General features: G+C 38.7%; 1 protein-coding gene across 4 annotated transcripts in view; it reads left to right on the plus strand.

Moving 5' to 3' along the window:
- Positions 1-27,911, plus strand: part of LOC142388376 (cGMP-inhibited 3',5'-cyclic phosphodiesterase 3A-like) — a 68,775-nt gene that overhangs the window by 19,696 nt on the left and 21,168 nt on the right. For 3 of the 4 annotated variants that reach the window (XM_075473545.1, XM_075473542.1, XM_075473543.1), the window contains exons 2-3: positions 19,206-19,256; positions 27,610-27,855. In XM_075473545.1, coding sequence (XP_075329660.1) covers positions 19,206-19,256; positions 27,610-27,855 — 297 coding nt within the window. The remainder of the gene's footprint in view (positions 1-19,205; positions 19,257-27,609; positions 27,856-27,911) is intronic. The other variant, XM_075473544.1, reaches the window with a different exon arrangement.

Genomic DNA, 27,911 nt, shown 5'->3' on the forward strand with positions numbered 1-27,911 from the left:
TAATTTCTGTTTCAAGAAATGAGCCAAACGAACAGAGAAAAACTGTAATGTACACTCTGTCCTATGGTAGTGTAGTTCAAGGGTTAATGATCTCAAAAAGAAGCTGACCCTGTTGAAGAAGAAAGGGATGGCGTTGACTGAGTTAGTCTCTCCACATCTTAAAATGGGTTACTGTGAAGAGATGTAAATTCACAGTGAAAAAAAGGAGCTGTTGTCTTATATTTGTTTGGTATTTTAACTGAAACATGTCACTGAAATTTAATCGTAAAGTCAGGAAATTGTGTCAACTTTACAAAGGGCATAATGTGTCTCCTTTTACAGCTGTAACCCATAAAATAGAGGGGTCGTCCACCAGTTGGTGGTTCGATCCTAGCCCTTCCGCCTAATAAAAGCCCATTTCACATATCAGTTGCGCTTATCAGCTCAAAAAATCCATCCTCGCAGACCCGCCGCTGCTCCTCCTTGGTAATTAAGCCAGTGCTTTGGAATCAGCTGAGTGATGACATCATTGTTAGAGCTGCCAGTTCCAACAACAGTGATAATGTGTGTAAGCGCACAGTGATGCAGGCCTGTTTTGCCTCTGTAACTACCTCCCTTGCTGGCTCAGAGGCGTATCAGTGGTGGATCAACTTTGATGCAGAAAATGTGCATCATTGCCAGTTTGAAAAGTTATGTGTGAAAAAAAAAACTAAAGCGTCCTTGGGCAAGCACTAAAATGCACTTTGATGTGAATTTGTGTATAATGGAGAGAGAGGGAATAAAGAGCTTTGCGTGAATGAGAAACACCAAGGTTAAAAACCTTGAGTGACCTTAGAGTGAACTTTAGTTTGCTATAGACCACATAGGGAAAACCTGCCTCTAACACCTGTTTCCTTTACAGGCAGCTTTGTGGTGTCTGGATAACAGAACTTCTTAAAGATTAAATGCTAAAATGTTCAATAAATATTCCAATAAATGATTCGAGACTTCTTGTGTGTAAATGTTTACCTTTGTGTAAATCACTGCAAGTGCAATGTGTTAGAGTGCAAAAGAACCTGAGTGAATTGCCTCAAGTGCTATTAATATTTACATGTTACATATTCCGAGTACTGAAGCGCTCCTTCGTTACAAGACCTTTTGAAAAGTTTTAAGTACAATTGATTGCGTTGGACTTCACCATAATTTAATTTCTCAAAACCCAATTTAACAGACGGAAAATGGCGGCACACACCGGCTGCAAGAAAGAACAAATATCAACCTGTTTGATTTGCACGTGCTGTAACAGGAAGAACGACCAGCCCTGTGTTCACAGTGTCTTTCGGGATAATACTTCACACTAGTGATGCTCCGATCGATCGGCTGCCGATCATGATCGGCCGATAATGCCCAAAAATAGCCTGATCGGCGATGGGAAAAATATGCCGATCAAAAAACCGATCACGTGACGTAAATTACTAGCGACCACTTTCTAATGTGGTACGTGACGTGTGTACAGAACCGAACAGGCAAAACCTCTACAGTGCATCTCGACAACATGACCTCTCCTGTCGGGAATTTCTTCAAAGTGTGTCAGAAAGATGTGAAACTTACTTCGGAGAGGCACGGTCGCGCTAGCTACACTCGTACGGTAAAGCGTGTGAGCGGATTTATGGTGCATTCAAGTGCACCCCGTAAACTCAGAAATCTATATCGAAGTTGATCTTTCATTTGTTGGAATACATACACCTGTCATTACTTGGTTGTTTTTTTTACTACATTCTTTTTAATGATTAAAACTAAATGATAGAACAAAATTATTGAAGCATATTCAGACTCAAACTCATTTCTGCATAGTCAGATTTGAAAAATTCATTTAGAACCAAATCAAAAGGTTCTCTGCCGAATCCACCAGATTCTTGTTCGACATGTCCCCAGCTACCTCTGTGGTGATTTTCAAGTCATTTCACTGCATCATTGTTTAATAATCTGATGTTGAAATCATACCCAGTGGATGATGTATATGGGCAGATTAAAAAATTAATAGAAAATAAAAAAAAACAATTGTTTTCTGCAAACTCCACCAGATTCTTGTTCTACATGTCCCCAGCTACCTCTGGCGGTTTAATTTCTATAAATGGTGCACTCTCTGCTAGATGAAAGGCATGGAAATGTCCGATTCCTTCCGTGATCGGCAGTGATCGGCAATCGGGCAGATCATGATTTTGGTGATCGGTGATCGGTCCAAAAAATGCTGATCGGAGCATCACTACTTCACACAGAACATGTAAGTAGCTTTTTGTGTTGTTTAAACCTCGATTTAACCTCAATTACCACGGTTGGATAGGATTTGCAACACCTTGTTTCCTTTATTGAATGTAAGCCCTGTTGTAATGTTGAAGAACTAGTTAAATTTACCATGATGTTGTTTATGCTTTGCTTACTTCTTTTTGGGAAATGGACTGTACTTGTATAGCGCTTTTCTAGTCTAGTTTACCACTCAAAGCGCTTTTAACATAACTAAATAAATAAATAAATAAATTGGTCATTCTTTTCAGGCCTGACGAGCATCAGGATAAAAGCCTCCAGCCAAAGATACTAAGCATTAAACAAATTAAGAAAATTTTAATTTCTGTCTCATTTTGCCTATTACCTCATTCATGCGCAGATGTTTCATTTCTATGTTAAAGTGTAATTATAATATTGATATTCATTGTAGTTAAATTCAAATCTCTTTTACAGTGTCTGGGTCTCAACAACCACACGTGCAGGCACACTTGGTGTCGAAACGTCGGATTGGACGTTTTCTTGGAGCCTGTTTCCTAGAAATTATGGTATATATTATTAATAAAGACAAGCATTTTTGGAATCGGTCCAATGTGAATGAACTCTGTAGCTTGTTACCAATAAACAACTGCTGTGGAAATCAAACGCAGCTAGTGCTCACTTTGAAGTATATGTCCACTGAAGTGCTTGTATTTTCTACGGAAAGGTTCAGATTATAAGATTGTTGTAAGTGTTGAAATTTACTGGAGACTTTCCAAAGGTACCACACATCACTGGGGGTGGGGGGAGGAGCCGGTTGATGGGGAGACTTTTAGTTGGCACCTAGAGTATTTTGATTCCTCTTTTTTTTTCCCTCCAGACATTCCACTTTTTGTCACAACTAGATCTGTTTTAGAGCTGTAAACCTTACTCTAAAACTGGGAGTACAGAGTATTTATGTACACTATGTACCGTTGCATGATGCAGAATCAGATTTAGAGTAAAGTTTTTATATTTATAATTTTGAACCTTGTCTTTTACTTTCATTCGTTCGTTCATTAGGCGTTTGTTTATATTTCTTCAGAACACCAACAGATCTAGCACGCGCGGAACAGCAAATTAACTAATCCTACACAGACTTGTCTCATTCAGGTACCAAACAGGTCAGTCCCCAGTTGGTTAAGACTAACATGAATATTTTATGTTTTTGCAAAACATGCTTGACTGGACCTAATTGTAGTCAGGAAGAAAAAGGACAATGTTAAGAGCGCAGATTACTTAATGGCCCAGACTTAAAGCTGGAGAAGGCAGAATTTAAGAAAAGATAGCCTGCTCTCTTTGAACCATTGCAGTTAAATGATTTTATCTTCAAAATTTACCTCGATGTCCATTTGGTACTCATTACATTGCAATACGTTGACTTGGACAGTATTGGAGTGTGACTTCGGCTCGAGATATTCAATGCAACAACATATACTGAAGACCCATCATTTTAGTTAATCTAAAATTTGTTTATAGATTCATGATGAGCATTTGACTGCATGAAATTGAAAGATTTCTAATATTAACATTGCCAAAATGTCTCATATAACAGCCAAAGCATTTGCTGTCTTACAGATAAATCAGATAAAATAAAGAGTTCCAAAGAAGTGCTGTCGGTTACGCTTGAATCCACAGTTATGTCCCAGCTGGATGGGTATACTCCAAAGCTCTTGGAGCTGTTCAGTGTGAAGGGGGGAGCAGTTGTTCAGTCCTTCAAGAACTTGTTAATGGAACTGATACAGGTGGGGCAAAGGTAGCTCTAGGATAATATCCTCAGATTGAGTTGTTAGATGTTCAGTTATCTTTGGCCAGTTCTGATCTGTGAATGTTGAAGTTGATGGTTCAATGAATTGACACTAAAAGACATTGCTGTGAGGGTGTTCTGCTACGAAGTCTGCCCTTTAAAAGCTGAGGTCAGATGTTCTTAAATGTGCATTGCAACAGGAAAAAAAATGTGCTCTGCAGGTGTGGGAGTGAAATAGCCAAATATTCTCTTTTAACATTATGTTTCGTTGTACTTTGAAGGTGGTTCGCTGAGCTACATTGTGAAGATGATGTCAAGAGATGCAATAAATACAGCTGTACTTCAGTCTTCAGTTCAGCTCATAAACTCTGTATTTGGTATTGATTGAACAAATGTTGGAAATGGATTACTTGTGTATTTCATATATTTGTGCTGGTGCCAACCAATAATTTTAGGCAGTTTGAATTTTTTTAACTTAAGCGGAGAACTGGTCAAAATGAATAAAACAGAGTTAATGGATTCATTCTAATGTAATTTTTTTTTTAGAATGTCACTTGTTTTTATTAAATGTGATGTGTTTCATGTGGTGATGTTTTCAAGTTGGTTTTATTCAATTTACTGGTTGTTTCTGACAGCTCTGCCTTATATTTCAACGAAGGATTATGAAATATTCCCCAACTCAAAATACAAATTACTTCACTTAACATTAATGAAAAATACGTTTCAGGTTTCAGTAAAAGTTTTAACAATGTTAAAATGTTGGTCTTTTCTCTTTTTGAATCTATTTCTTTCCACAAGCCTTTCTCTGCACCCCTCTCTCGTACCTCTCTTTTTCACTTCCTGTCGTTTTTTTAGTCTGCCTGTCCCTCTCTGTTATGTCTCCCACTCACCCAATCTTCTCTTTGTCCAACTTTCAGGACAAATGCCAAAGGCAGTATTATTGTGTCCTCAGTTGCCATCACTCTCTATGTTATGTAAGACACTACTGATGTGTGTATGTGTGAGCTTGTGTCTTTGCCTGCCTCAGTTCTGAAAGGCCTTCTCTGAAGTCACACTGACCATAGCGTACCAAAACTTAAGCCTGTTTTGAGTTCTGTAGATATGTGCTTTAGTTGGCAATTTAATTAATTTCAATTGATTACAATTACTTAATGCCAAATGACAACAAAAGCAATCTTAGTGCACTATACAGTGAAGGTAAGCGAGGTCAATACTGGTTTTATTATTTCATTTAATTAAATGAAGCACAAATCAATTCAGTTGTGATGCAGTTCATTGTGATCTGATTAAATCCAATTCTATTCAAATGATACTTGTACTCATATTTAGTGTCAAAAATGTCATCTCAAGGCACTTAAAAGATACAGGTATTCCAATTCAAGCCAGTTATAGTCCAATTCATTGACTGGCCATAGAGAAACATCATGACTATAGTGGATAATGTCGGACCCCAATCAACCTTCCCTCTTCACGGAGGGTAAATACTGAATAATTCTTCAACATACCGATGGTGTGGACTGGTGGACCAGGGACCTTAATATCATATTCGTGGCCTCAAACAATGCAAAGGAGAATTGGAAAACATTTCCTATTATGGGGGTCATCTGGGATCCTTGCTTTACCTACTGTTGTTGTTGGAGTCAACGCAAAAAAAAGAAACACTGGAATTATCAAGGTTTGAGTTCTTATTTGGCCACATCACCGCCCTTTATAAGTTCTAAGGTGCGGACTGGTATTTGGCATTTTATTCTTTGTCAGATAGACAAGAAAAAATAACCTTTTTTTTAATATACAATGCATTTTTCCCTGCATCTTTCAGCTGCATTTCAACGTTACTTGTTTAAGAAATATGGTGTTTTTCACAAAATGAGGCTCGAACATCATTGAAGATATCTGTAATTTTGCAAACTCACTGGCTTTTCAGGGTATGTTTAAGCTGGTGGGGAATTTGTTTTAGGTCAGTTGGATTTCCAGTATTTCCATAGGAACCATCTCAAAGAGCAGATGAAGGAGTTGGCCCTGGGCTGTAATGTGTATTCAAGATGACACAAACTACACATTGACACACACTCCATCACCCCCATTGTCTCGCCTTCTGTCTCAATCACACAAACATGCACACACAAACATGCAGTATATGTGTGACCTGTGCGCTTTCTTCCTATGTGAGGCAGCAAGTTTCCTTTATTTAATTCAGCTCACTTTCTTCAACAGCCCAGAAATGGTCAAATATGAACGTTTGCACACACATCTAATACATGGCAGTTTCACAATCCAGGCTTCAAAATGATGAGATCACAATTTTCTTGGCTAACAGTATTGTGCTGGGTAGTGGTGTGTCACGTGACGAAAACTGCGACCAATAAGTATAAGACTTCGTGATTCATGACTGTGTATATTGTTCTCACCCTAACCTTGTCCTTTTTCTTTTAAACACCTAAACCTAACCATGTGCATTAATTCTATTCCTAACCATGTAATCCTAACAGTAACCATGTCAACTGTCGATATAACCACTTATATTTTGTTAACGTGTGGAAACGTTACCTGAAGCGTGACGGGAACCAACATACAAATTTTGTGTCCTGCCATGAGATCGCTTTGTCTTTGGTATGTTTCTCACTTTATTTCCCTTTCCCATCGTCACACTTTGTTCGGTTCATTCTTTTCTACTTTTTTCAATGATGAGATGCTTGGATGAAGTTGGTGTGTAACATAATTAGCCGTCTGCGATTTAGCCTGAAGTCAGGACTAGATATACCCCAGTCTTATTTCGGATTTAATCTTCATTTTTCTGTTGGTTTCTCAGAACATTTGAACCTATTTATATCTGTTCTGGTATCTATACGTACGCACCATCAAAACTCAGGATTTTGCACTCATACTAGCCTGTAATTGCCTGCATGGGTGAATCAAGAGCAACCCAATGAACTGATATAAAGAAATATATAATCATAAATTTATTTGTTTAATTCATTGTATTTTTGGCCTTTTTACATGGAATGCCATAAAATGAATGTCTATATAGATAAAAAAGAAAAAAATTAGGAAATATAAAAAGTCAAATGTATGTCGACAAAAGTTAAACTAATGCATATACATGAGAAATATGGAAAATTATTACAATATACAAGGAAAAGAATAAACCTAAGAAAAGGAATAAAAATAGATGCATTGAATTTAAGAAAAAAACAATTATTTTTGAAGTTATACAAATTCATTCTTACTGCAATGAATAAAAAGTATACATTTCTTTTGAAATTCAGACAAAAGCACATAAATACACCAATAAAGGATAATGATGTCATAATCATTATTTGCCTTCATACTTCTTCATTTGTTTGTTCTTTCTCTTTATTTCTCTTTATATTTCTTTGTTTTATTCATGTTCCTTTTTCTTCCACAATGCATTTTTGAGTCTTGTAATAAGTGTAACAGAAAACAGTCATCGACACGTCTTTAGCATCAATGCAGTTAAATATGTTACTCAGAAGGACGGCAAAAAGATTTGTTCAATCAGAAATTTTTCTTATCAGCTATTTTCCTGAAAAAGAATCATGAAGGAGGATAACTCGAGGAGGTACAGACATAGAATGGGATGAAAGTTATTACGCATGCAGCTTCAAATGGAAGACCGGTGTCTGGATGCTCACACTGCTCCCACAAGACTGAGCCGGAAATGCTAATGCCCCGTAATGTCAGTGTCAATCAGTAGGAGCAGAAAGCTGACAGAAAGGGGTAGGTCATGGAAGCTGTGACGCACTCTCCTCCCTCAGTAATAGGAGCAGCGAATGGCAAGCTGGCGTCAGTAGCCTTACATGGTTACAACAACATGAGGGGAAAGCACTTCACTTAGCTATGGATAACCTTGGATAGAAGAAGGGAGGGAGGAGGGTGCTTGAATGAAAAACTGTTTCTCAGATGAGTATTTTTTAATTCACGAGGGCTTATTTGGGTGTAATTAACCTTATACATTGCAGTAAAGATGACAAGGAAAAAGGTATAAATAGATGCTGGAATATGAATTTGAATATAAAGATTTGACAAGAATAGTATTACGATACTTATTGTTTTTCTGTCTTATTTTGTCACAGTCGTAATTCATTTATTTATTCTCAGCAGCACATTGTGCCGTTTGAACATTTAAATCTCAATGTTAACATTCTGGTTGGATATGAAAAAGTTTGTGGAAACAGTTTATATTCTAATCAAACTTTTGTAATGAAAGTTGTGACCTCACATCTAGCTCTCATCCAGGATGCAGATCTAAAGGAGACTGCACACACTGTTCCCATAAAATGCAGAAACATTGCAGTGACAGAGATTATTAATAGGTTACCTGAAATGGCCAATCTAGGTTTGTCAAAATCATGAACAAAAATGACTTCTTCTAAAGATCTTACTTACAGTCAACTACACAACAGCTCTTTAAAGGGACACTATGTAATAAATTAAGTAATTTATTAGCTCAAATCAACATATTCATTCATAAATTAGTCCTCATTGGTGTAAAATTATCTCTGTCAACAATCTCACTTATCCTCCTGAGTGAAGAATAACTTGTCTGTATCTACATAGAGCGGGTAAGCTATATGGAGGCTGCCATGTCCTTCCGGTCTATGAAAAATGACGAAGTGCCGAGAGGGACATAAAGCACTTCGAATCGCGATTTCCCCGCCAGGCCTGCAAGCGGAAATGTCGTCATTGTGACGTCATTTCCGCCGAATGGCTTATTACAGCCGCTAATGGTAAATAGATTTTATCTCGTAAATTATCCCACTAATAATGCATTGATTGTAACCAAACTTCTGCCGTAGTACACATAGGCTCTTAACTCACAAAACGAGGCATTAGAAAGTTTGTAAGTTTACCGGGAGTTTATTTAAAAGAACACTTTCCAGCAACTACACACTGCTGCTAACGCTACCGCTGCGTCGACGTCACTTCCGGTAACTCCCGGAATATGACCAATGGCATTGCTTGCACACCAAAGGCTATGTCAACTTATGTTATCTGACATGTTATCTGTCATCTGTATTTATAGTGTTATTGTATGTGTGTTATGTAATCCTTTGTACTGTGTGTCTTGATGTCTTTTTGTTTGTATAGACCTTGAGTCTGAAGCTATAGCTTCTTGAATCTTGACACATTCCGCCTGCCGTAGTTCAAGAAGTTGCAACGCACATTTGAAAACGCGAGGCGCTAGGGAGCAAATTCATTCGACTTTGCAAAATAAAATTGCACCACTAGATGGGGGAAGAAATTACACAGTGTCCCTTTAAGTGTTTTTGAGCGAGTCAAACAGTCGGCAGTCACTGAGCCTCTCAGTGGGTGAAACCCAAGAACAGTAACATGTCAGATGACATCACAGGTAAGTCGCAGCCAGGGCAGCTATCCATCCATCCATTTTCTATATCCGCTTAATCCGTCGGTCGGGTCGTGGGGGGGCTGGAGCCTATCCCAGCGGTCATTGGGTGAGAGGCGGGGTACACCCTAGACAGGTCGCCAGTCCATCACAGGGCCACACAGAGACAAACGGCTGGACACACGCTCACACTCACTCCTAGGGACAATTTTAGAGTTAACCTAACATGCATGTTTTTGGACGGTGGGAGGAAGCCGGAGTACCCAGGGAGAACCCACACATACACTGTGAGAACATGCAAACTCCACACAGAAAGTGAAGTTTTGGTCTGGTCTGGTCTGGAGCATTAGGAAAGACATTAGCAGTGATAATAGAGAAGCTACTGTTTCTTCCCATCAATCTGGGAAGGGTTATAAGTCCATTTCCAAACAATTTGGAGTTATTCATTTCATGGACGTCCAAGCAAGTTCACTTTGAGGTCAGACTGTGCAATGCTCTGAGAGAATGTAAAAAATACCCAAGAGCTACATCTTAGACTCTACAGGCCTCAGTCAGCATGTTAACTGTTAAAGTTCATTAGAATACAAATGTAAAAATGACTGAACAAGTATGGCTTATTTGGAAGTGCTGCAGAGGAAGGACTCTTCTCTCTAAAAAGAGCATGGTAGCACAGCTTATGTTTGCAACGTTGCATTTGAACAAACCCCAAGATTTGTGGAAAAATGTTGTTTTGGACAGACTCGACCACAACATTTTTTATGTCGAATTTACTCGAGGTGCAGTTGTACTATACCTCAAAGCTGAAGCTGGATAAAAGGCCTCCTGCTACAGTACACATGATCACATGCAACTTTCAAACCACACGTGGCAGTTCATGCATCAAACATGAAAAGGGAATACAAATATTAGATGTATACATATACACTTTCTGACAGATGCACGCATGTGTTCACTTGACAGTACATGCAGAGGCTTGGAGTGGAGTCATGCAACTCCACTTTGGCTGCCATCAACACAAGCCATACAAAGGGAAAGAAAGATTTTTTTCTTTTTTTACATTTAAAGCCCAAAAACTGTAGGACTGTTTTAATACATAGTCAGCATTTTAAGAATGATCTTTTTAGCACCCATCGCATATTACACTGAGCAAATCTTTTGCAGACTCATTTCCCTGAAGCTTCCTGGCCTACTTTTACATTTACAGAAATCTGAACAAGTCAACTTTCTTTGACTTGTGGTTTTAAGGTTACACTTAGACGATAGAATGGATTATTTATTAGGTACTTATTAGTGTTTACTAGTATTAGGTACTCATATTTATCCCTCTGTCTTTACCTGGTAAAATGCCAAGGTTTTGGCACCGAAAGTCAAAATTTCTGTATATATCTAAGCTAATAAAAAAGTGACCTAATTTCTAAAAGGCATAACACATAGGGAATCAAGGTGAAAATAAACAAAAGTTAGGGCAAACAATGTGTTGCTTCTAACATACATCAGGCTTGTTTAGATGTGAATTTATAAACCTAGAAAAAAGAATTTTGAATATGTTTTCTATTGATGACTCTCCATGTGGGTCAGTAACTGACAGTATATCTTCATAAGATATCGCCATCAGACACTGGCTCAGAGGCGTATTGGGGTGCTTTAACTTTTACGTCCCGTTCTGCCTCTGTGCTTAGACGCAAGAAACCAAAGCAGATAAACGTGCATCAGTGCCACCTTGCACAGACTGTAGATCCAAGAATTAAGAAAGAGAGATGTCTTGATCTTCCACACCTCAGCTTGACCTCAATTTTTCATTAGTCTTTTCTCAATTACATCATGAATCTGAAAGTGCTTCAACTTCTTATAGCTTTAGCTATAGCTTTGTGCTGCTTGTGTTTACGGCGTTGCTTTAGTTTATTGAGGTTTTGGGGACATTTATATGTGCGCAGCTCTCTTATGGTACTGCCACACCATTTCAGCAGGGCTGATCGAAACTTTTCATTGTGACTGTAAGTATGTGATGCTTCTGACCTGTGTTTGTCTAAAGGTTGAAGCATAAAGACTTGTGTAAAATCTGAAGAAAAGGCATTATGTCCTTCATGAATTATCCAAAAGTTAAAACTGATTTTACACATTTAGTCAGATGTTAGAACGTCATTTTTAGTCCTTTTTGACCACTTGAATAGTTGCGGCATTGTGCTCCATTATTGAATGGATGTTTCAGTCCATCGAGCATCTACAGACACACAAGTGCTTGCTAGATGGAGTGACGTTAGCTTGTAACGAGATCAATAGGCAATCGCTGGTGTGGTCTGGTTTCACCGTGCATTGACAAGACCCCTGATGTGCTGACTGGGAACAATTAGCATCAGTAAGCAGCGCTAACAGGGTTTTGAGTGATGACGGTAATGACTGGATGTCTGAATTCAAGTGTGTGTGTGTGTGGGTGGGTGAGTCATCATCATCCAACCACAGGAGTCCCATCTCTCCCCCATGCTCACACCCTCACTCACTCTGTCATAAACACACACATGTAAACCATTCATGCACATGCAGATTTTCCAAATCCATCTGGTGAGCTAGCTCTGTTGAGTGGGTAAACGATGATCCTCACCGTCCAAATGAACTGGTCTGTGCAGAAAGTACCATCTGCTTTAACTGGACAGTGCAGGATGCAGTGAAATTAGGATAATGAACAGCACAGGGGGGGAAAAAAGAGCTTAATGATGACCTTTAAACAGATCCCGGAAAACTGAATTTTCAAGTAAGATGAGATAAAAAGGAGATGAATGAACTTACTTCTAAAACAGCTGGTGTGCTGTGTTAGATGGACATAAAACGGTTTCATTGCTTTCTGAAAAAATTATTTAATAAAAAAAATAATTAAAAAAACTGGTTGAAACATCTAACTGTCAACTGGTCAATAACAGGATTTGGAAGAAGAAGAGACAGTAAAAGGTTCACTACTCTGTGAAGTATTGTGTTGGTAAGTAGGTTAGCAATAAGAACAATCTTTAATGATATATGATACATAAAATAATGAAAAAAAAAATTGAGAATGAAGTTTAAGCTGCCATGAAAAGAAAAAAATACTGTATCTAAAAAACAATCAGAAACACATCTTTTGGCTTGAGCTAATTTAGGTTGGACGGAGGTGAAGTGAAAAACTGGTCTGACACATCAAAATTTGAAATTCTTTTTGGAAATCATTGACATCATGTTCCCCTGCACGAAAAGGCGAGGAACCATTTGGGTTGTCATCAGCTCACAGTTCAAATACCAGCCTTCATGATAGTATGGGGATGCAGTAGTGTACATGGCACGGGCAACTGGCACATCTGTGAAGGAGCCATAAAGACTGAATGATATGTAGAGGTTATGTCAGCAAGACAATGCCAAACTGCACTCTGCATGTATTACAACAACATGGCTCAGTATTAGAAAGGACTGAGCTCTACATCTGCCTATCTGCATGTAAAAAAAAAAGTCTGCATTTGCATTCTGAAACAAAAGAATCCCAAAGCAGCTTAAAACCGATATCAAGGAAGAATAAAAGAGCATTTTGCTTTGAACACTACAGCTGTTAGAGCCTGTGCTGTGACAGAAAGTTGTTTCAAAAACAACCTTTTTTCAAACATGATGCTTTAGTTTAAAATATTCAGAAGTCATTGTTTTTTTGTCTTAATTTACATTTTACACATCATCCAAAATTTGAACAAAACTGCATCTACTCTTAGTTTATTTATTTATTTGGGCACTAAATACTGTACTCGCATTGTACTCCCCCCACCTCATAAACCAGGCTACCGGTCTGTTTAATGTAAAACTCGAGCACGCACAATGCATAATACTCATGATATAAATAAAGATTTAAGAGTCTATGATTTTGATGAGTCACAAATCTGACCAGAGATTGTCCTATAAACCTCTTGATGAACTCTAAAACTGAGCTTATTTCAGCCTTTAAAGTAAAGAGAAAAAAAAAAGTGATACAATCAGTCATACTATCTATATTGGATTAAGAATGTCTGTGCCCTTGTTTGTAGCCCTTTTACTTAAACCACTGGATGCTGTCAGTGCCGATTGATTCAATACTACTGACAGATTACACACTCACTATTCAGATTTATATCAGTCAGTTCTCAACTGACAAGTGTCTTGATGGTTTTTGGGTAAACAAAGTAACCTAGTTGTTCATTCAGAATATTTTCACCTCACCATCGTCTTTTCCTAAACCCTTTTTTTGTGCCTTCCCCAAACCAGGTAGCTGACCAAAACAGCGAGTGTACCAGCGAGTGAAGCTGAAAGTAAAAATAAGTGAAGCTTTAATCTCTTCAATGTTTCATACTTCACCTTTGTGGCTTCTTTAAAGGACGAGAAATAAAGGTTTTATTATGCAATGTCAGTTCTATTTAGTTTTATTTCAAGCTAATCCTCAGTTTTAAGGAGCTTTTAAAAAAAAATAACCAATGCTTTTGTTTAGGGACATAGTTTTAAAGATTTAAAGGATTACATTAAAAATGTTCAAATTCACAATTTTGATAATATTTGTGACTGCCTCAGTCCTCACTGGTCTTGTGAGTGAGGGTTGGGTGTTTTGGAGTGATGTAATTCTTGTAATATTGTTTACGTTCAATATTTTCAAGTCTCTAAAGTTCAGATTTAGTCGCTAAAGCAAAAGAAGTTAAGTTAGATTCACTAAACTGTTTCAGTTTTTTTAAATTTCTCATGTAGTTTGATGTGGTGTACAAGCCGCATTGAGCAACATCTAGCCTACACCAGTGGTCCAGTCTGCACTGTACTGGTCCGCCTGCTGCAGAAGTGGTAGTTAAGTGCTCGTCATTAAAACATTAAGCTCTTCTCATGGAAAAATGTCACAGAACTACAGAGTTTTCTTTAAAAATTATTCTTATTCTTTACTTGTGCCAATACCACCGTTTCTTCAGATGAGCTGGAGTGAGATGAGCTGCAACACTGTATCTTTGCTGATACTTTAACGTATATGCTCCTTTAGTTCCATTCATTTCGTTTCACTGTAGTTATTCACATTCTGCAGGAGTTCATATTGCTGTTTGAGAATATCAGAGAAGAATTATTTATGCTTTCATCTAGTACACATGCTTCTGTGTGAGAAGTCTCTCCATACTTCCTTTTATCTGGCTCAGCTGGTATCAAGTAAAGAACAGTTGCAAGCCTGTAGGGGTTTTGGTCTGGCTTGCTGGGTTTTTCGGGACTCGAGTGTCTGAGTCGTGACACAAACCATGTGTGTCAATGTGTGTGCACAGTGTGTGCCTTTGGCTCTGTGGGCGTTTGTGTGTGTAGGTGTGTATGTGTGAAGATAGACTCACATACATTCATTTGCCGTGTTTTTTTTTTTGTTGGTTTAGGACTTACATTTGTTACACTGCAGCGCACTACAACACGCACAGTCAAACACACCCCACTGTTGATTTAAGGTTTAATGCGTTTTTAACCGGAAACAATTCCAAAGGGATTCAATTCATCGTAAGGTTAGAGAAAAGTGGGGATTATATCAAGCACTTTGTAGTGCCATGTTGTACCATGTTGACAAAACCAGGAATTTTACATTGCAAAACAAGCAGCCTGCTGGGCTGCTGAAGAAATGTATCTTCTTATCTTGGGCTGCCTCTTCTTTTAAAGAAGTGTGTCAGAGTCACTTAAAAGTTGCAAGATTGTGGTTTTGAATGATGCTCATATTCATAAGTCACAATTATGAGATTGTGACTTATGAATATGAGTCACTTCACTAACAACTAATCAATATGAACATAAGCCATTTATTATACACTTTACCTAATAAACTGCATCAGTTCTTTATCCAATTTTATCAAGAGATGCTTTTCTCAATCAAAGCTATGTAACTGACATTTTTAACAGTTAGAAATAAATTAATTCTTGTTCTGGAATTGTACAAATTGTACTAGAAGGGCACATCTAATCACTGGGGATTACATTGGGACTCAGTGGAATTGGACCTCATTGACGCCTGTTTGTTTCAGTGTGACTTATTGTTGATGGATAAAATTACGTGTGTGACACGTAAAGATTTTACTCTAAGTTCTCATTTCTAATTACTGTTTGTTTGTGCTTTTTTTTTTTTTTCAGGCCCTTTATTCATGTTTGTTGGCCCTTTTCAATGCAAATCCCGCAATCTGTGAACAGTGAAAGCTTCCTATTGTTTGTGCTTGTTGTGGGTACAATTTCTTTTTGTTTTTCGATCATTTGGGGTTACTGTGGCTCAGTGGGTAGCGGCCGTCCTCCAGCTGGAAGGTTGAGAGTTTACTTGCTAGTTCTTCTAAGTGTCAACGTGTCCTTGGGCGAGATACTGAACCCCATATTGCCTCAATTTGCGCAGTGGTGTGTGGTTGTAGAAAAAAACCCAAGAACAAAGCAAACAAATCACAGCACATATTGTACTGTATGTTATAAGAAGTGCTGTATGAGCATATGTGTGAGTGGGTGAACACTGTAAAGAGCTTTGTCAACCCTCAACATATTTTCAAAAGTGCTATATAAGTGCATACCTCTACTTTTAAAGGGCAGCATATAGTTTATCTCGAGTGACAAGGACTAGATTCTCCGCATGTTGGTTGAAGCGATCACTGCACAGTTGCACTGTAGTGTGCAAAAGGGTTGAGCCAACCCTCATTATATTTTGCTACTAAGAAGCCAGACTTTCATGTGATATATGACAACTTGAGCAACAGGTTTTTTTTTTTGTCCAGTTTCTGCCTTTTCACTCAGTTCATCCTACTTTTGAATGGATGGATGAATCAGGTTTGTTTCTACACAAGACAACGAAGGAAAGAATCTTTTGGATCTGGGAACAGTGCTTTTGCATCAGTCGGAACATTCCAAAAGAACTATTTGCCGAACACTTGGCATATTTCAGCATGGTTTGTTGTGTGTCCTTAAGAAGTTAGGAAACTGCTCAAAAGAAGCCCAAATCCCTGTTAACACTCTGCACACCACAAACACCCATAAGACTAAAACAGCTCAAGTCAGCTTAAAGAGCTCCCTCTGCAGCGTACAGTTTGCTCTTGCATGTGTGTGTCTGCCATCCCAGCAATAAAAAGGAACTCTGCTGTGTGAGTGGAACATCCCTGCTTCCACGTGATGCTGCCTCTATTTACTTTTATTTTTTTGCAGCACAAACTGTATGAGTGAAATTAGGGGCAGTCTAATTAAGACTGAATGATGGAGCTGTCAAAGATTATGTGGCTCTGAAGTACATTAGGCCACAGATTTCTCAGCCTTGACAAGAGAACTGTATTTGGGCAGTAATGGAGGCTGTCAAGGGACAGCACAGCACAGAAGAAGATTTAATAGCCTGTGGAGGAGATGGAAGCTTAAGTGTTGAGAGAGCAGGGTTTTTTCACATTTGATCACTACCATGGTGGAACACTGGACCTGTGCATCCTTGCTTTAACATTGCTCCTATTATCTTAAACTACAAGTTTGGATTTTTAATAAATTTTTTTTATCTATGTATCATATTTCAAGTATACTCAATGAAAGAGTTACGTGTTATTCAGCAATCGTTTTTTAATTCTTCCAAACAGCCGTTGATCCTGTCCGTGATGATTCACATTAAAAACACAAATCCGCTGTATTAGACAAAGTATCTCATCTGCCATTCAAGGTGCAAACTCATCTTCAGTGGGTGATGGTAGCTCTGTCATGTCATACCATTTTGTGACATCACCCTAAAGGCCACGTTTCACGCAAATGATAAGTTACAGCTACAACTAATGGTCATTTTGTTGCCATTTTGATTATTCATGGCGGGATAGAAAGAATAAGCTCTTGGACAGTGCTCTTTAAAACAACTCAATCTGTATCTTGTTCTTTCGTTGATAATTGTTGATGTTAGGCCAAATGATTTGGTAAAATAAGAAGCTGAGTAGATTTGTGTCTACAATTTTTACAATCATGTGATTCCAGGTTAATTTATAAATAAGCATAAAAGTAATACCATCTACTTTTCTCTTAGTTGTATTATTTATTATCTCAGGAAGACATGTAACTTTCTAAAGTATTAGCTCAAAGTTGGCTTCTTCATACCCAGGGAGCAGCATCACTGAACCATGCCAGAGCGGAAAGAAAAAGATGGAAGATTTGTTTTGTCAGCCTTTGTCTTTGAGTTTTTCTCTGCTGAAAAAATGTTTGACGCTGCTCTTATTTTTTAACACTACTTCTGTTGTCTCGCTCCACCACTTTCTAGACGATCATTCAGCATTTAGAAAAAAATGTGCAATTTCCAAGTAGGAAAAAAGTTAAAATGCCTGATTTGCTTTTGGTAAGTCGGTTGTATTTCATGCCATTACCCAAAAAGGCAACGGACACAGTAAATTACATATATTTCATTAGTTATTTATCAACTAAAAACATTTGATGGGGTACCTATCCCACATTTGAAGCTGTTTCTTCTTTTAAAAAAAAAAAATGTTGACTAGTGTTTTTTATTGCAAAGCCTTGTTTTTATCCTGTTAGGTTCATCCAGTGTTGCCCCTTTGAAAAAAAAACCTTTGAAAATGACGAGTTCTGACTTCCAACCTCTACAGTGTGTTGAATGCAGAGCTACTCCAGATTCAGAGGGAAGCACAATATTTCCTGAACATCATAGAACGCAGGAGGAAGGTTGATGGACCAGTTGGACCAGTGTGGACAAGCAGCATGTGGGAGCTTGTCTCACCTCACTGCTCTGTTTACCTGTTGTATTGAGCACTGACTTTAAAATTTCATAGCTTGTTTCTGAATCACTGAGCGCCCGTGCTCCATCTGACATCATCGGCCTCCTCGCCCCTTACACTCCTGCTTGTGCTCTCAGATCTGCAGACCATCTGTTGCTCTCGGTCCCCAGGGCTTGAGACATAAGGGCTTCACAACTGTGGAACAACCTGAGAATCAAAAAAGATGCAGTCAGTGTGCTAACAGACTTTTTCTTTTTTAAATAAAAATAATAGCTATGAACTTAAAGTTTGTGGTTTTGTATTTTATGTTTATTAGGATTTTGCTTCAGATTTTTATTTCACTTATTTCACTTTTATTTCAATCTTTTCTCTTTTTCTATCTCAGGGTGGCATAGTGGCATAGTGTCATTTTGCTTTAATGTATTATCATTACTAGTGTGATGCCCTCTAAAGCAAATGGGAACCATAAAAGCTAAACTCTAGTCATTGTGAGGTACAAAAGGATATGAAATATCAGGTCTTCGTCACTACACCAGCTGTTAGCAATGTGAGATGTAGGTCAGGGGAGAACACTTTACGCTACTGTTGTCGCATTACATCATTTCGTGCAGCACTCAAGTCTTCAAATGTCAATTAACTTCAAGAATTACCTCTAATTTATCTTTAAATAAAATGTCTTTCTGGAGGATTTGAGTTTTTTACTCGTTTAGCTATTGATATCAATTCATCCTTCTGTTAGACAACAGATTTACTGTTGTTTTTAGGGTAATTTAAAATCACTTGAAAGCCACCTGAATGTGACTCTGAATTACACTTCTCTCATACTAAATAAATACAAAAATCACCACAGAGAAGGCAGAGATAAAGGTTATGGTGGCAGAGGGGTGAGGAGAGGCATATGTGGATCAGCCCTCCAGCATTGAGGGCGATGCGTCTTTCTCTGTTTCTTCATCAGCAGCGCCTGTTCTTGTTTTATTTTTAGATGAATTGATGTAGAGAGGCATAGAGGAGGGGTACGACAAGGAGAACCAATAGAAGAAGAGAAAAGAGGTTCTGTGCTCAGTCAGCAGTTTATAGTGTCATGAGGTGGACAGACCTTTGACAGTGGCTTCTGTTTGTGTGCTTCTATCTCTAGATAATGGGCCAGCCAGAGTGGGACTACAAGAGACCTATAAGCAGATCTCAGGTCAGTGCGCATCATAGTGAAAGAGCAGGAGGCATGTGTGTGCCTTTGGCATAATTTGTAGCCTCTAATTTGATTATTGGCTAAATGTCTAAGTGGCGGAGATGTAGGTTTTCTGTTTAATTGGCGAAATTAAGGTCACAATATTTTTATTCCCTGCTCTCCCACTGACTCTCCAAACAGGAAAGAGTGAATTATTTATATTTGCGCAGCATATTTTAAGAAATTGACAGTGATTGCTTGTCTTCTTTCACAAGTCACATTATTTACTCCCTATAACATACATAAGTCAACAAGGTAAAGTAAATTAACATCACACTGAAGGCAGTAAAATGATGGGCTATATATGTTCATCTGTCTGTGTTCTCATCATCTACCTGAAAGTTTTAATTCTTTTTGAATATGAAAAATCCACAAAGCCAGTTTAATGTGGACATAACACATTTTGTTGTGAATGACTGGTTAAGTAACACCGGTGTGTTATCAGTGGCCTGTTCAGGATTTATAATAAAGCAAGATGGTATGTTTATTTATTTTCCCCCTGATACCAAAGAAACGTTTTTGCCACAGTAAAGTCCACATCTGCAGCTTTCTTCGGGTCATGTTCGACCTTATATCACCAAATTGACCCAGGGTGAGCGCTGCTGCCCATACTAACCAAATATCAACTAAACATGACCCAAATCTACATTTTCTTTGAACCTTTAGGCAACACCTGACCCTGGCAACACTTGCTGCAACCAACATCAAAGCCAGTTAGGACATTTGGGCCAGATTTTGCTATACGACTCGTGCCAAAATGCCATAAAAACAACATTATTATTGGAGATTTTAACTTTCACATAGATGTTTTGTCAGATAAATATGCTGCAAAATTCATAAAACTGATGGACTCTTTTGTGAGTTCCCCACACATGACGAAAGACATGTTTTAGATCTTGTTTTTACTCTCAGCTTAAAAATTGGTTTTCCTTCATTCCGAAGACATTTTGTATTTCTGATCATGTTTGTATTCTGTTTCACTTGTCTCTTAATTTGGATTGTCTTTCTGTTCCACATGTGATTCGCACTTGCGACATCAAATGATGTATATATTTTAGTAGATTCTTTTAATCATCAGTGTTTGTCTACTCTAGACAGAGTAGCTCCTTTTAAAACAAGAAAGTCTACTTTTTACAGTTCCTTCCCATGGATGAATGACAGTATTAGCTAATTGAAGCGGACCTGTTGGAAAGTGTTTATGGTAAACAACAAAGCTCAAAATCCACCTCCTTCATTTAGAGGATTTTTTCCTCACTGGGTCAGACAATTTTCTTTTAACAGTAAAATCCAAAAATATATTTAGACACAATCAAAGATATTGTTACACCTGCCTCTCCTGCCACAGCCACTCAGTCTAATGAAGACCGTGAAAACTTTTCGTCCAATTTTATTGGAAAAATGAATGATGTCAGAGCTGTTATTAATCTTTCCCGTGTCTCAGCTGGCCATCAATCCTGGAGAAATTCTCACAGATATCATTAAAAGATCTCATTAGAGCGGTTGATTGCATGTAACCTTCCTGTTGCCCACATGATATTGTTCTGACTTCTTTATTCAAGAAGGTTTTCCAAAACATTGGGTCATGTGTGTTAAAATAATAAACAATTCGTTGATTACTGGCTGTGTCCCCTAATATTTTAAACAGGCTGTTGTTCACCCTCTTTTCAAGAAGTCTAACGCTGATCCTTCTCTTTCTCAGAACTTCAGACCAGTTTCAAAGTTGCTTATATATAAAAAAATGTAGAAGATGGTGGCGCAATGGGTTACTGAAGCTCCCCTTGTGGTGAGTGGTGTAAAGTGATTCGGATGTGCTGGTATTTGGTGCGTGCAGGTGGGCTCAGGCCCCTGTTTCTGTGTGATATGTGGTGTGGAGAGAGAGAGGGAGAGAAGTGGAAATGGATAAGGAGAGAAGATTGTGGTTATGTTCTTGGAAGTGCTGCTAGGGTTAGGGGTCATATCATTGTTTTATGCAGATGATATCCAATTGTATGTTTCCTTTTCTTCATGGAATGTGGCAAAAATATCTATCCTTCAGGACTGCATTGAAGCCATAAAGAACGGAATGGCTACTAATTTCACTTAATACTGGGAAAACGGAAGTTCTTGTTTGTGCTCCTGTTAGCTTTGTAACCACTGTGATAAACAATCTTGGCTCTTTATTATCGTTGTTTCAATCGAAAGTCAAAATGTTTGGTGTTACATTTGACCAGGCTCTTAGTTTTGATAATCATAATAATAGTCTTGTGCGATCCTGCTTTGCCCTTAGCTTCCAGACATTGCCCGCCTGAGTCGAGGCTACCTACTAGGTCTTCTAAGTGGTCTCATATGACGCCTATTTTGTTGACTTTGCGCTGGCTCCACATAAAGTTCAGATTTCAGTCTAAGATCTTATTGAGCACTTTCAGAGCTCTGCATGGTCAAATACTTGTTTACATTAGTGAACTTTTGCATCCATATACAGTATAACGTGCAGGTCATTGAGGTGCTCTGACCAAAACCTGTTGGTGGTTCCTCATTCCTTCGAGGTTGCACCTCCTAAACTATGGAATGCACTATCATTACATTTGTGATCTGTGGACTCTATTGAAACTTTTAAAGAGCAGTTCAATACTTAGTTGTAAAGGCTTGCTTTTAAGTCGTGGATATTGTTGTTGTGTTTTAATATTTGCAAATTTTATTTTGTGATCCTTTTCTAGAAAGGTACCATATAAATACAATTGACTTACTTAAAACACCTTCCAGTACAATATTGAAATTAGTTCCAATAGTAGCACAGATTAGGCTCAAATGTGCCTGCTATCTAACTTGGATTTATCTTATCCAGATAACTGAAATAATGAACTGAGAACTACTAAAATATGCATAAAACAGCAAGGTTGGATTTTGATTTTCTCAGCATTGGTACCGTATTTACATACGTTATGAATAATATCTTATTTTTCAAAATTTTAAATTTTAGGGTGGGAAGAGGAGCCATCACAAATGAGAAATGAGCTCATGCTCGTGAGCTTTGCAAGAGTCGGGTTTGCTAGAATTAAGGTTTCAAAAATTAAATAAACCAATTTTTTGTTGAGAAGAAAAAAAATAAACGTATAAATGTCCTTTTCTGCATTTCTTGAGGTGAATGAAGCACCACTTAACTCATTTTGAATAGGTCCTCCTGTTGCTACCAAAGCACCCCTGAGTGGTCATGGCGTGTACAAAAAGCCTCTTAGGGTGTCCTGCAGTGTATTATACCTGGATGTCAGCTATAGATCCTTTGGGCCTTGTGTGTTGTGAGGTGGGCGCTTTGTGGATTATGTTTGCTTTCCACAGATGCCATCAGGTCCCATTAGATTGGTATTTGGGGAGAACCCCTCATGACTTAAAGCAACGGCCAAAGTATCAGAAAATATTTTCACCATAGATGTTCTTGGTTTGACTGACTCCTCATATTTTGCTTCTTTACCACAGTTTATATCAAATCATACAAACACACTATTTTTTCTAAATGCTCTACATGAAACTGCTGCTTCAGCTAACAACAAACCTGCCTTCGCAGACTTGTACTGAATCAATGTGCATCTCAGTTTCCTGATGGTGCTTTTCCGATAATATACCTCACTCACTGCTTGGTTGTCATGCATCAGCTGCTATCACAGGAAACACTCGACAAGTTGTAGGCGTGGGATAACTGTGGTCAACGGAGCCCCAAACAACTATTTTATGGTCCAGAGACAAGTCGCTTTGATCTTTGTCCTGCGGTATCCTGGCAACCAGGTATTTTCGATACAATTGATGTCGAAGTACTACAGGTCTTCTCATCTCTGAGCCACTGCTGAACATTTGCAATTGGCAGACGCGGCGGCAGGGGCGGGTGAGAGGATGGAGGGAGGTTCATGAAGCAGCAGAGGAGAGGAGGAGAGAAAGGAGGAGAGCAGGCGAGGAAGTGCTACTTTAAATGTCAGCGGCTTTGAACTGAGACTTTTGTGTGTTACTTATTGAACCAGGTTTAAAGTAGGGAATGAGCACGTAAGACTGCGCGTATCTACAGGAATCTAGATTGCAGTTTCGCGGTTGAGAAGTTTAAAGTCAGCGCAAAGGATGCAGAGAAGGCACTCAGAAAATACCACGGGTAGACATCAGGATAACGCGCATCTTCCCAAACAGGTTCAGTATTGGTTTGATTCGAGCTGAGTTTATACTCTTGTGTGTTTGCGTGCACAAAAAGGAGTGTGTGCAAGCCTAATTTAATCAGTGATGATGAGATGGTTTAAATAGGACAACTTGAAGCAATGTCTAAATTCAGCTCGTAGTTTTTAGGTCAATTACGCATGTGGGAGACCAGTGACGACACTGTGAAGAGAGTCAGTGTTACTATGTTTCTCAGGTTGGGTAGCTTACTATTTCTCGTGAGGTATGTCATATGAAGGTGGGTGTGTTATTTGAGCCTTATCTCACTCTAGCACAATGATTTGCATACTTATTTCATATTTGACTCAGAAGTGAATGATTAATAGTCATTGATTTGGCGTTAGCGACAATTTTGCCCATTGTGAGTCTGAGTTGAATATGTTTTTTAAAAAAAACGAAAACCGAGCATAAATGAAGTATTGTGTTCCTTAATCTTATCCAGCTCAAAGATGCATGACTCACATGCCATGTGGTTCCTCCATACTTTGCCAGTCATTATTAATAAATCAATTACTTAGTCTGTTAAGTGTGATATATAATAGCACATGAGCTTAGCCCCTGGCATGCTGTGTTGACAGCTTCAAAAATGGTTCTTAAAGCGGAAAGGGATACAAGAACAGGCAACTCTCTGCTGCAGTGTCGTATTTACAGTAGATGTACTGTAGACTCGACTGTCGAGAAGCTCAGCTGGTCTGCCAGAGTGAGCTGTTCTCTTTTTCACTTGACTGGCCATGGCCTGCCTGTGGACTCAGCTCCCTCTTTTCTTGTGTGTCTGTCACTGCCTCTCTTTATCTCTCCCTCTCTGCTCTCACCATCTGCCTTTATGCCTGATCTGCCTCCATGTTTCCTAACTGTCTCTCAGGAGAGCGCCCGGGTTGGAGAGGGAAAACTGAGATCGGGGGGCAATGGCAGATAAGCAGGGGAAACCAGAGGAAAAATAATTGCCTCAACGAGAGGAGAATAAGGGTGGATTGTTGGTTACGTTTTTTTCAGCAAGTGTCAACTGTGAAAATTTGCTTCAGTATCAGTTATATCTCCCATTAGTGTGAAAAGAACATAGCCACAATATTAACATATTTTCTTAAAATCAAATTGTAGCTTTTACAGTAGACTTTGAGTTTCTTGCACTACTGGCTGCTTTAAAGTTAAAAGTGATCAAGGAGATCTGAATTTAACTTCAGAGTTCAAGTTCAATTTACTGGAGAGTACATCAAATTATCCCAAATATTAAGGTGTTTTTATTGGTAGTGTATCAGACTGACTAAGCTTTGTGGTTAGAGTCAAAACATCTGGTTATCGTTGTTTTGACCACCCTCAGTGTGTGCCAGTTTAAAAGTGAAACCCTATCTCAACTGTAAATTGGCATTAGTTTACCTTTTGACTTTGCTGCTGTGGCTTGACAAGTGATACAAATCAGCTTTTTCTATTCTTAGGAGCCTGATATACACAAATCTTATTTCATTTATCTGCTTACATCAGAGGGTCAGACTTTGATATTGTCTTCTGTTACAGTGCACTGCATTTGTTGAAGGATTACGACCCATCTTTCTGTGTGCACCATGCACTGTATTACCCTGAAAGCCTGATAGACTGATCCCACGGGGCACTTCTGGTACATTGATGCCTGTTTGTGTGTATATACACATACACACACGTTCGCCTGTGCCCACTGTTGATTTACTCATTGACCATCACTCCCCCTGCTGTATCCTGTGGGCCTTTATGCTGGGAGGAATCAATAACCTTCTCCCTCAACCTTTGCCTCTCCACTGTCTCTGGCGCTCAGTGGCACACCATGTGCTGCATGTTATATCTAAAGTACACACATAGTACATGCTGCGTTTTAAACTTTAAAGTGAAACATTATCGCAGATGATCTTTAAAAGCCGTAGTATAAATCTGGGAAGTATAATATCTGAGAATAACAAGGGTAAAACCATAATACAGGTGCAATGCTCACATCTATGTGTGTATGTGTGGGTGGGCGGGTGACTATAGACACACAGATTCGTGCTCCTACTATCCCGCTCACTCCCTGACATTAGCTAAACAGAGTCCATTACTGCCAGGTAATAGGTGAATGTCACAATAGCAGGATGTCATAAAGCTCTGGAGTGGTCTAATGGGTTTTGTTCAGGTTGAGGTGACACATGCACCCTCTTACATGCACACATAAAGACACATGCTCTTCCAGGAAACTGTCGTTCTTTGTGCTTGATACGTTTACTCATCACATCACTGCCCTAAGCCTTTACATGTTTGAAGAGCTAATACAATCTGTTTAAAGAAGCAAATAATGGGAATCATCAGTCACTCTGTCTCAATACAGAAGGGACGTTTCTCATGTTACTTTGTATATCCCGACTTTTTCCTGCAAACTCATGTATGTGTGTAAGTGACCCGTGGAATATGTAAAAATGTGCACAACTCACAAGCTCAGGATATTTAAAAGAGTACAAAGAAAAGACAACCACAGTGAAGAAGTTTGGCACATTTAAAAGCAAAGTGGCAAAAGCAGAGGTTGCTGCCAGTTGTCAAGCCTTGTAGCCTCGGGGGAGCAGGCAGATGGGAGATCGGAGGCTTATGGATGGAGTGATCATGTGAGCTCATTTGCTTCAAGTGCTGGCACAGTGGGGCAGAGAGAGATGCAAGAGGGGAGCAGAAGTGGAGAGAGGAAAACAACATGCTTTGATTCAGCTGCACTAATCAGCTGTTTCATAAGGTTGGCTATTCTTCCCCTTCAGACCTGATGAATGAATGAATATTCTAGTTCATCTCACATTTAAAGGTATATTGCATAAAAAGAATGCTATGTTATTGCTGTTGTGTTTTACAATTACAACATAATCATATGTTAGACTGCTTTATGAGAGCAAACAGTGTTTTTGTGTAGGTGTAGGAAAACATTGTGGTTCGGTTTGAAATACACCTTGTGACAATTATGTTAATCACACGTTACAATGGACGGTACACTTGCCATTGTCCCGTTGAACAAAATATTGTCTGTATCTTAATCTCTTCACTGCTTCCAGAAAAACAGCAGACGTGTAAAACAAAGTAATTTTTTTGAAAACACTTTTTTTTTTAATCGAGTACAGTTGTAGCAAGGTTTTTAGAGGAGTCCTAATCAAATTTTACCAGATGTTTCAGGTCTATTCTTCTGTCCAGTCAAAACAAGTTGCTCAAAATGGGCCTCTCATATGAAAAAAAAGTTGGAACGTGTGCAAAGTCTTGCCATTGTAATGATGCTCAAACATAATGATCAGTGACATCACTACAATCCTGATCTAAAATTTAGAACAATGTCAATGACATGATGCAGAAAAAGAGAAGAAACCAAAAATGATTCTCCTCTGGATATATTCTTCATGCATTGTCTCAGTTTTTTTAAAGGCTGACTTTAATAGTTGAAAATAGTTTCAACATAGCTGTTTATTTTTAAACAGAATAGCATTGTTTGCAGGGTTTATGAATTATGTCCAAATTCAGAAATGTCAGCTTATTTTTTTATGGACCTTTTTGGCAAACTACAAAGTCTTGTGTATGCATGAGGCCTCTTGTATTTTATAGCGAGAGGAAATTCATTAGAATCTAAAGAGTAGCTAATTAGCAGATGCTAACATGAATGATGGATTCCATTACGGAAACAACACCAGGTTGACCTTTGACACAGATGAGTCTCTGAGCTTATCAGTCAATATGTGGAATGAGCAACAGCTAAATTTAGACACGAGGCAGTGCTGTGGGAGTGGGGCATGCTATTCTTTATCTATTGCTGGATGTCTTTCCTATGTTGTCATTAATTACTCCCCACTAAACTACTGTTGTTGTACAGTTCAACAGCAATCATAGCTTTGCTGTAAAGTTCTGTGGAATATTTGTACGGAAGTGTAATGTGGTTATGTCTGTCATATAAAGACACAAAACTGAGCTCACAGTCAGTAAGATGTGGTCTTGTTCTGTCTCCAGTACACACACACATGTTTTATTTCTCTTGGATAAAATAGCTGTGTATACCAACGTGGAGTAACAATTGTTCCATGCATCATCCTTGTATTACATAAAAAATTATAGATAAAGAGTGCTCATCTCACCGTATTTCCTTATTTTTGATTTCCTTTCCTCTCATTTTGCCACCCAGTCTTCAGGCACCAGTATGGTAGTTGACATCTCTGTGATGGGAGAGGCCCATGGCTTGATCTCAGACCTGCTGGCAGACCCCTCACTGCCTCCTAACACCTGGAGCTCTCTGAAGGCTGTCAGCAACCTCCTCAGCACCCAGATCACCCTCCAGCCGCTCCACAGACCTCGCATCCCCATAGACACACACACCTGCTCTGATTCGGAGGATGGGCCTGAAAAATCTGAGAAATTGGCCATTCCCAAGGTTAGCATTTCAGCATTTTTTGTTTATTCCTGTATCTTTGGACTTTGTGATATTAT

This window comes from Odontesthes bonariensis, chromosome 9 (genome assembly GCF_027942865.1).
Source record: "Odontesthes bonariensis isolate fOdoBon6 chromosome 9, fOdoBon6.hap1, whole genome shotgun sequence".
In the NCBI taxonomy this organism is placed as follows: domain Eukaryota; kingdom Metazoa; phylum Chordata; class Actinopteri; order Atheriniformes; family Atherinopsidae; genus Odontesthes; species Odontesthes bonariensis.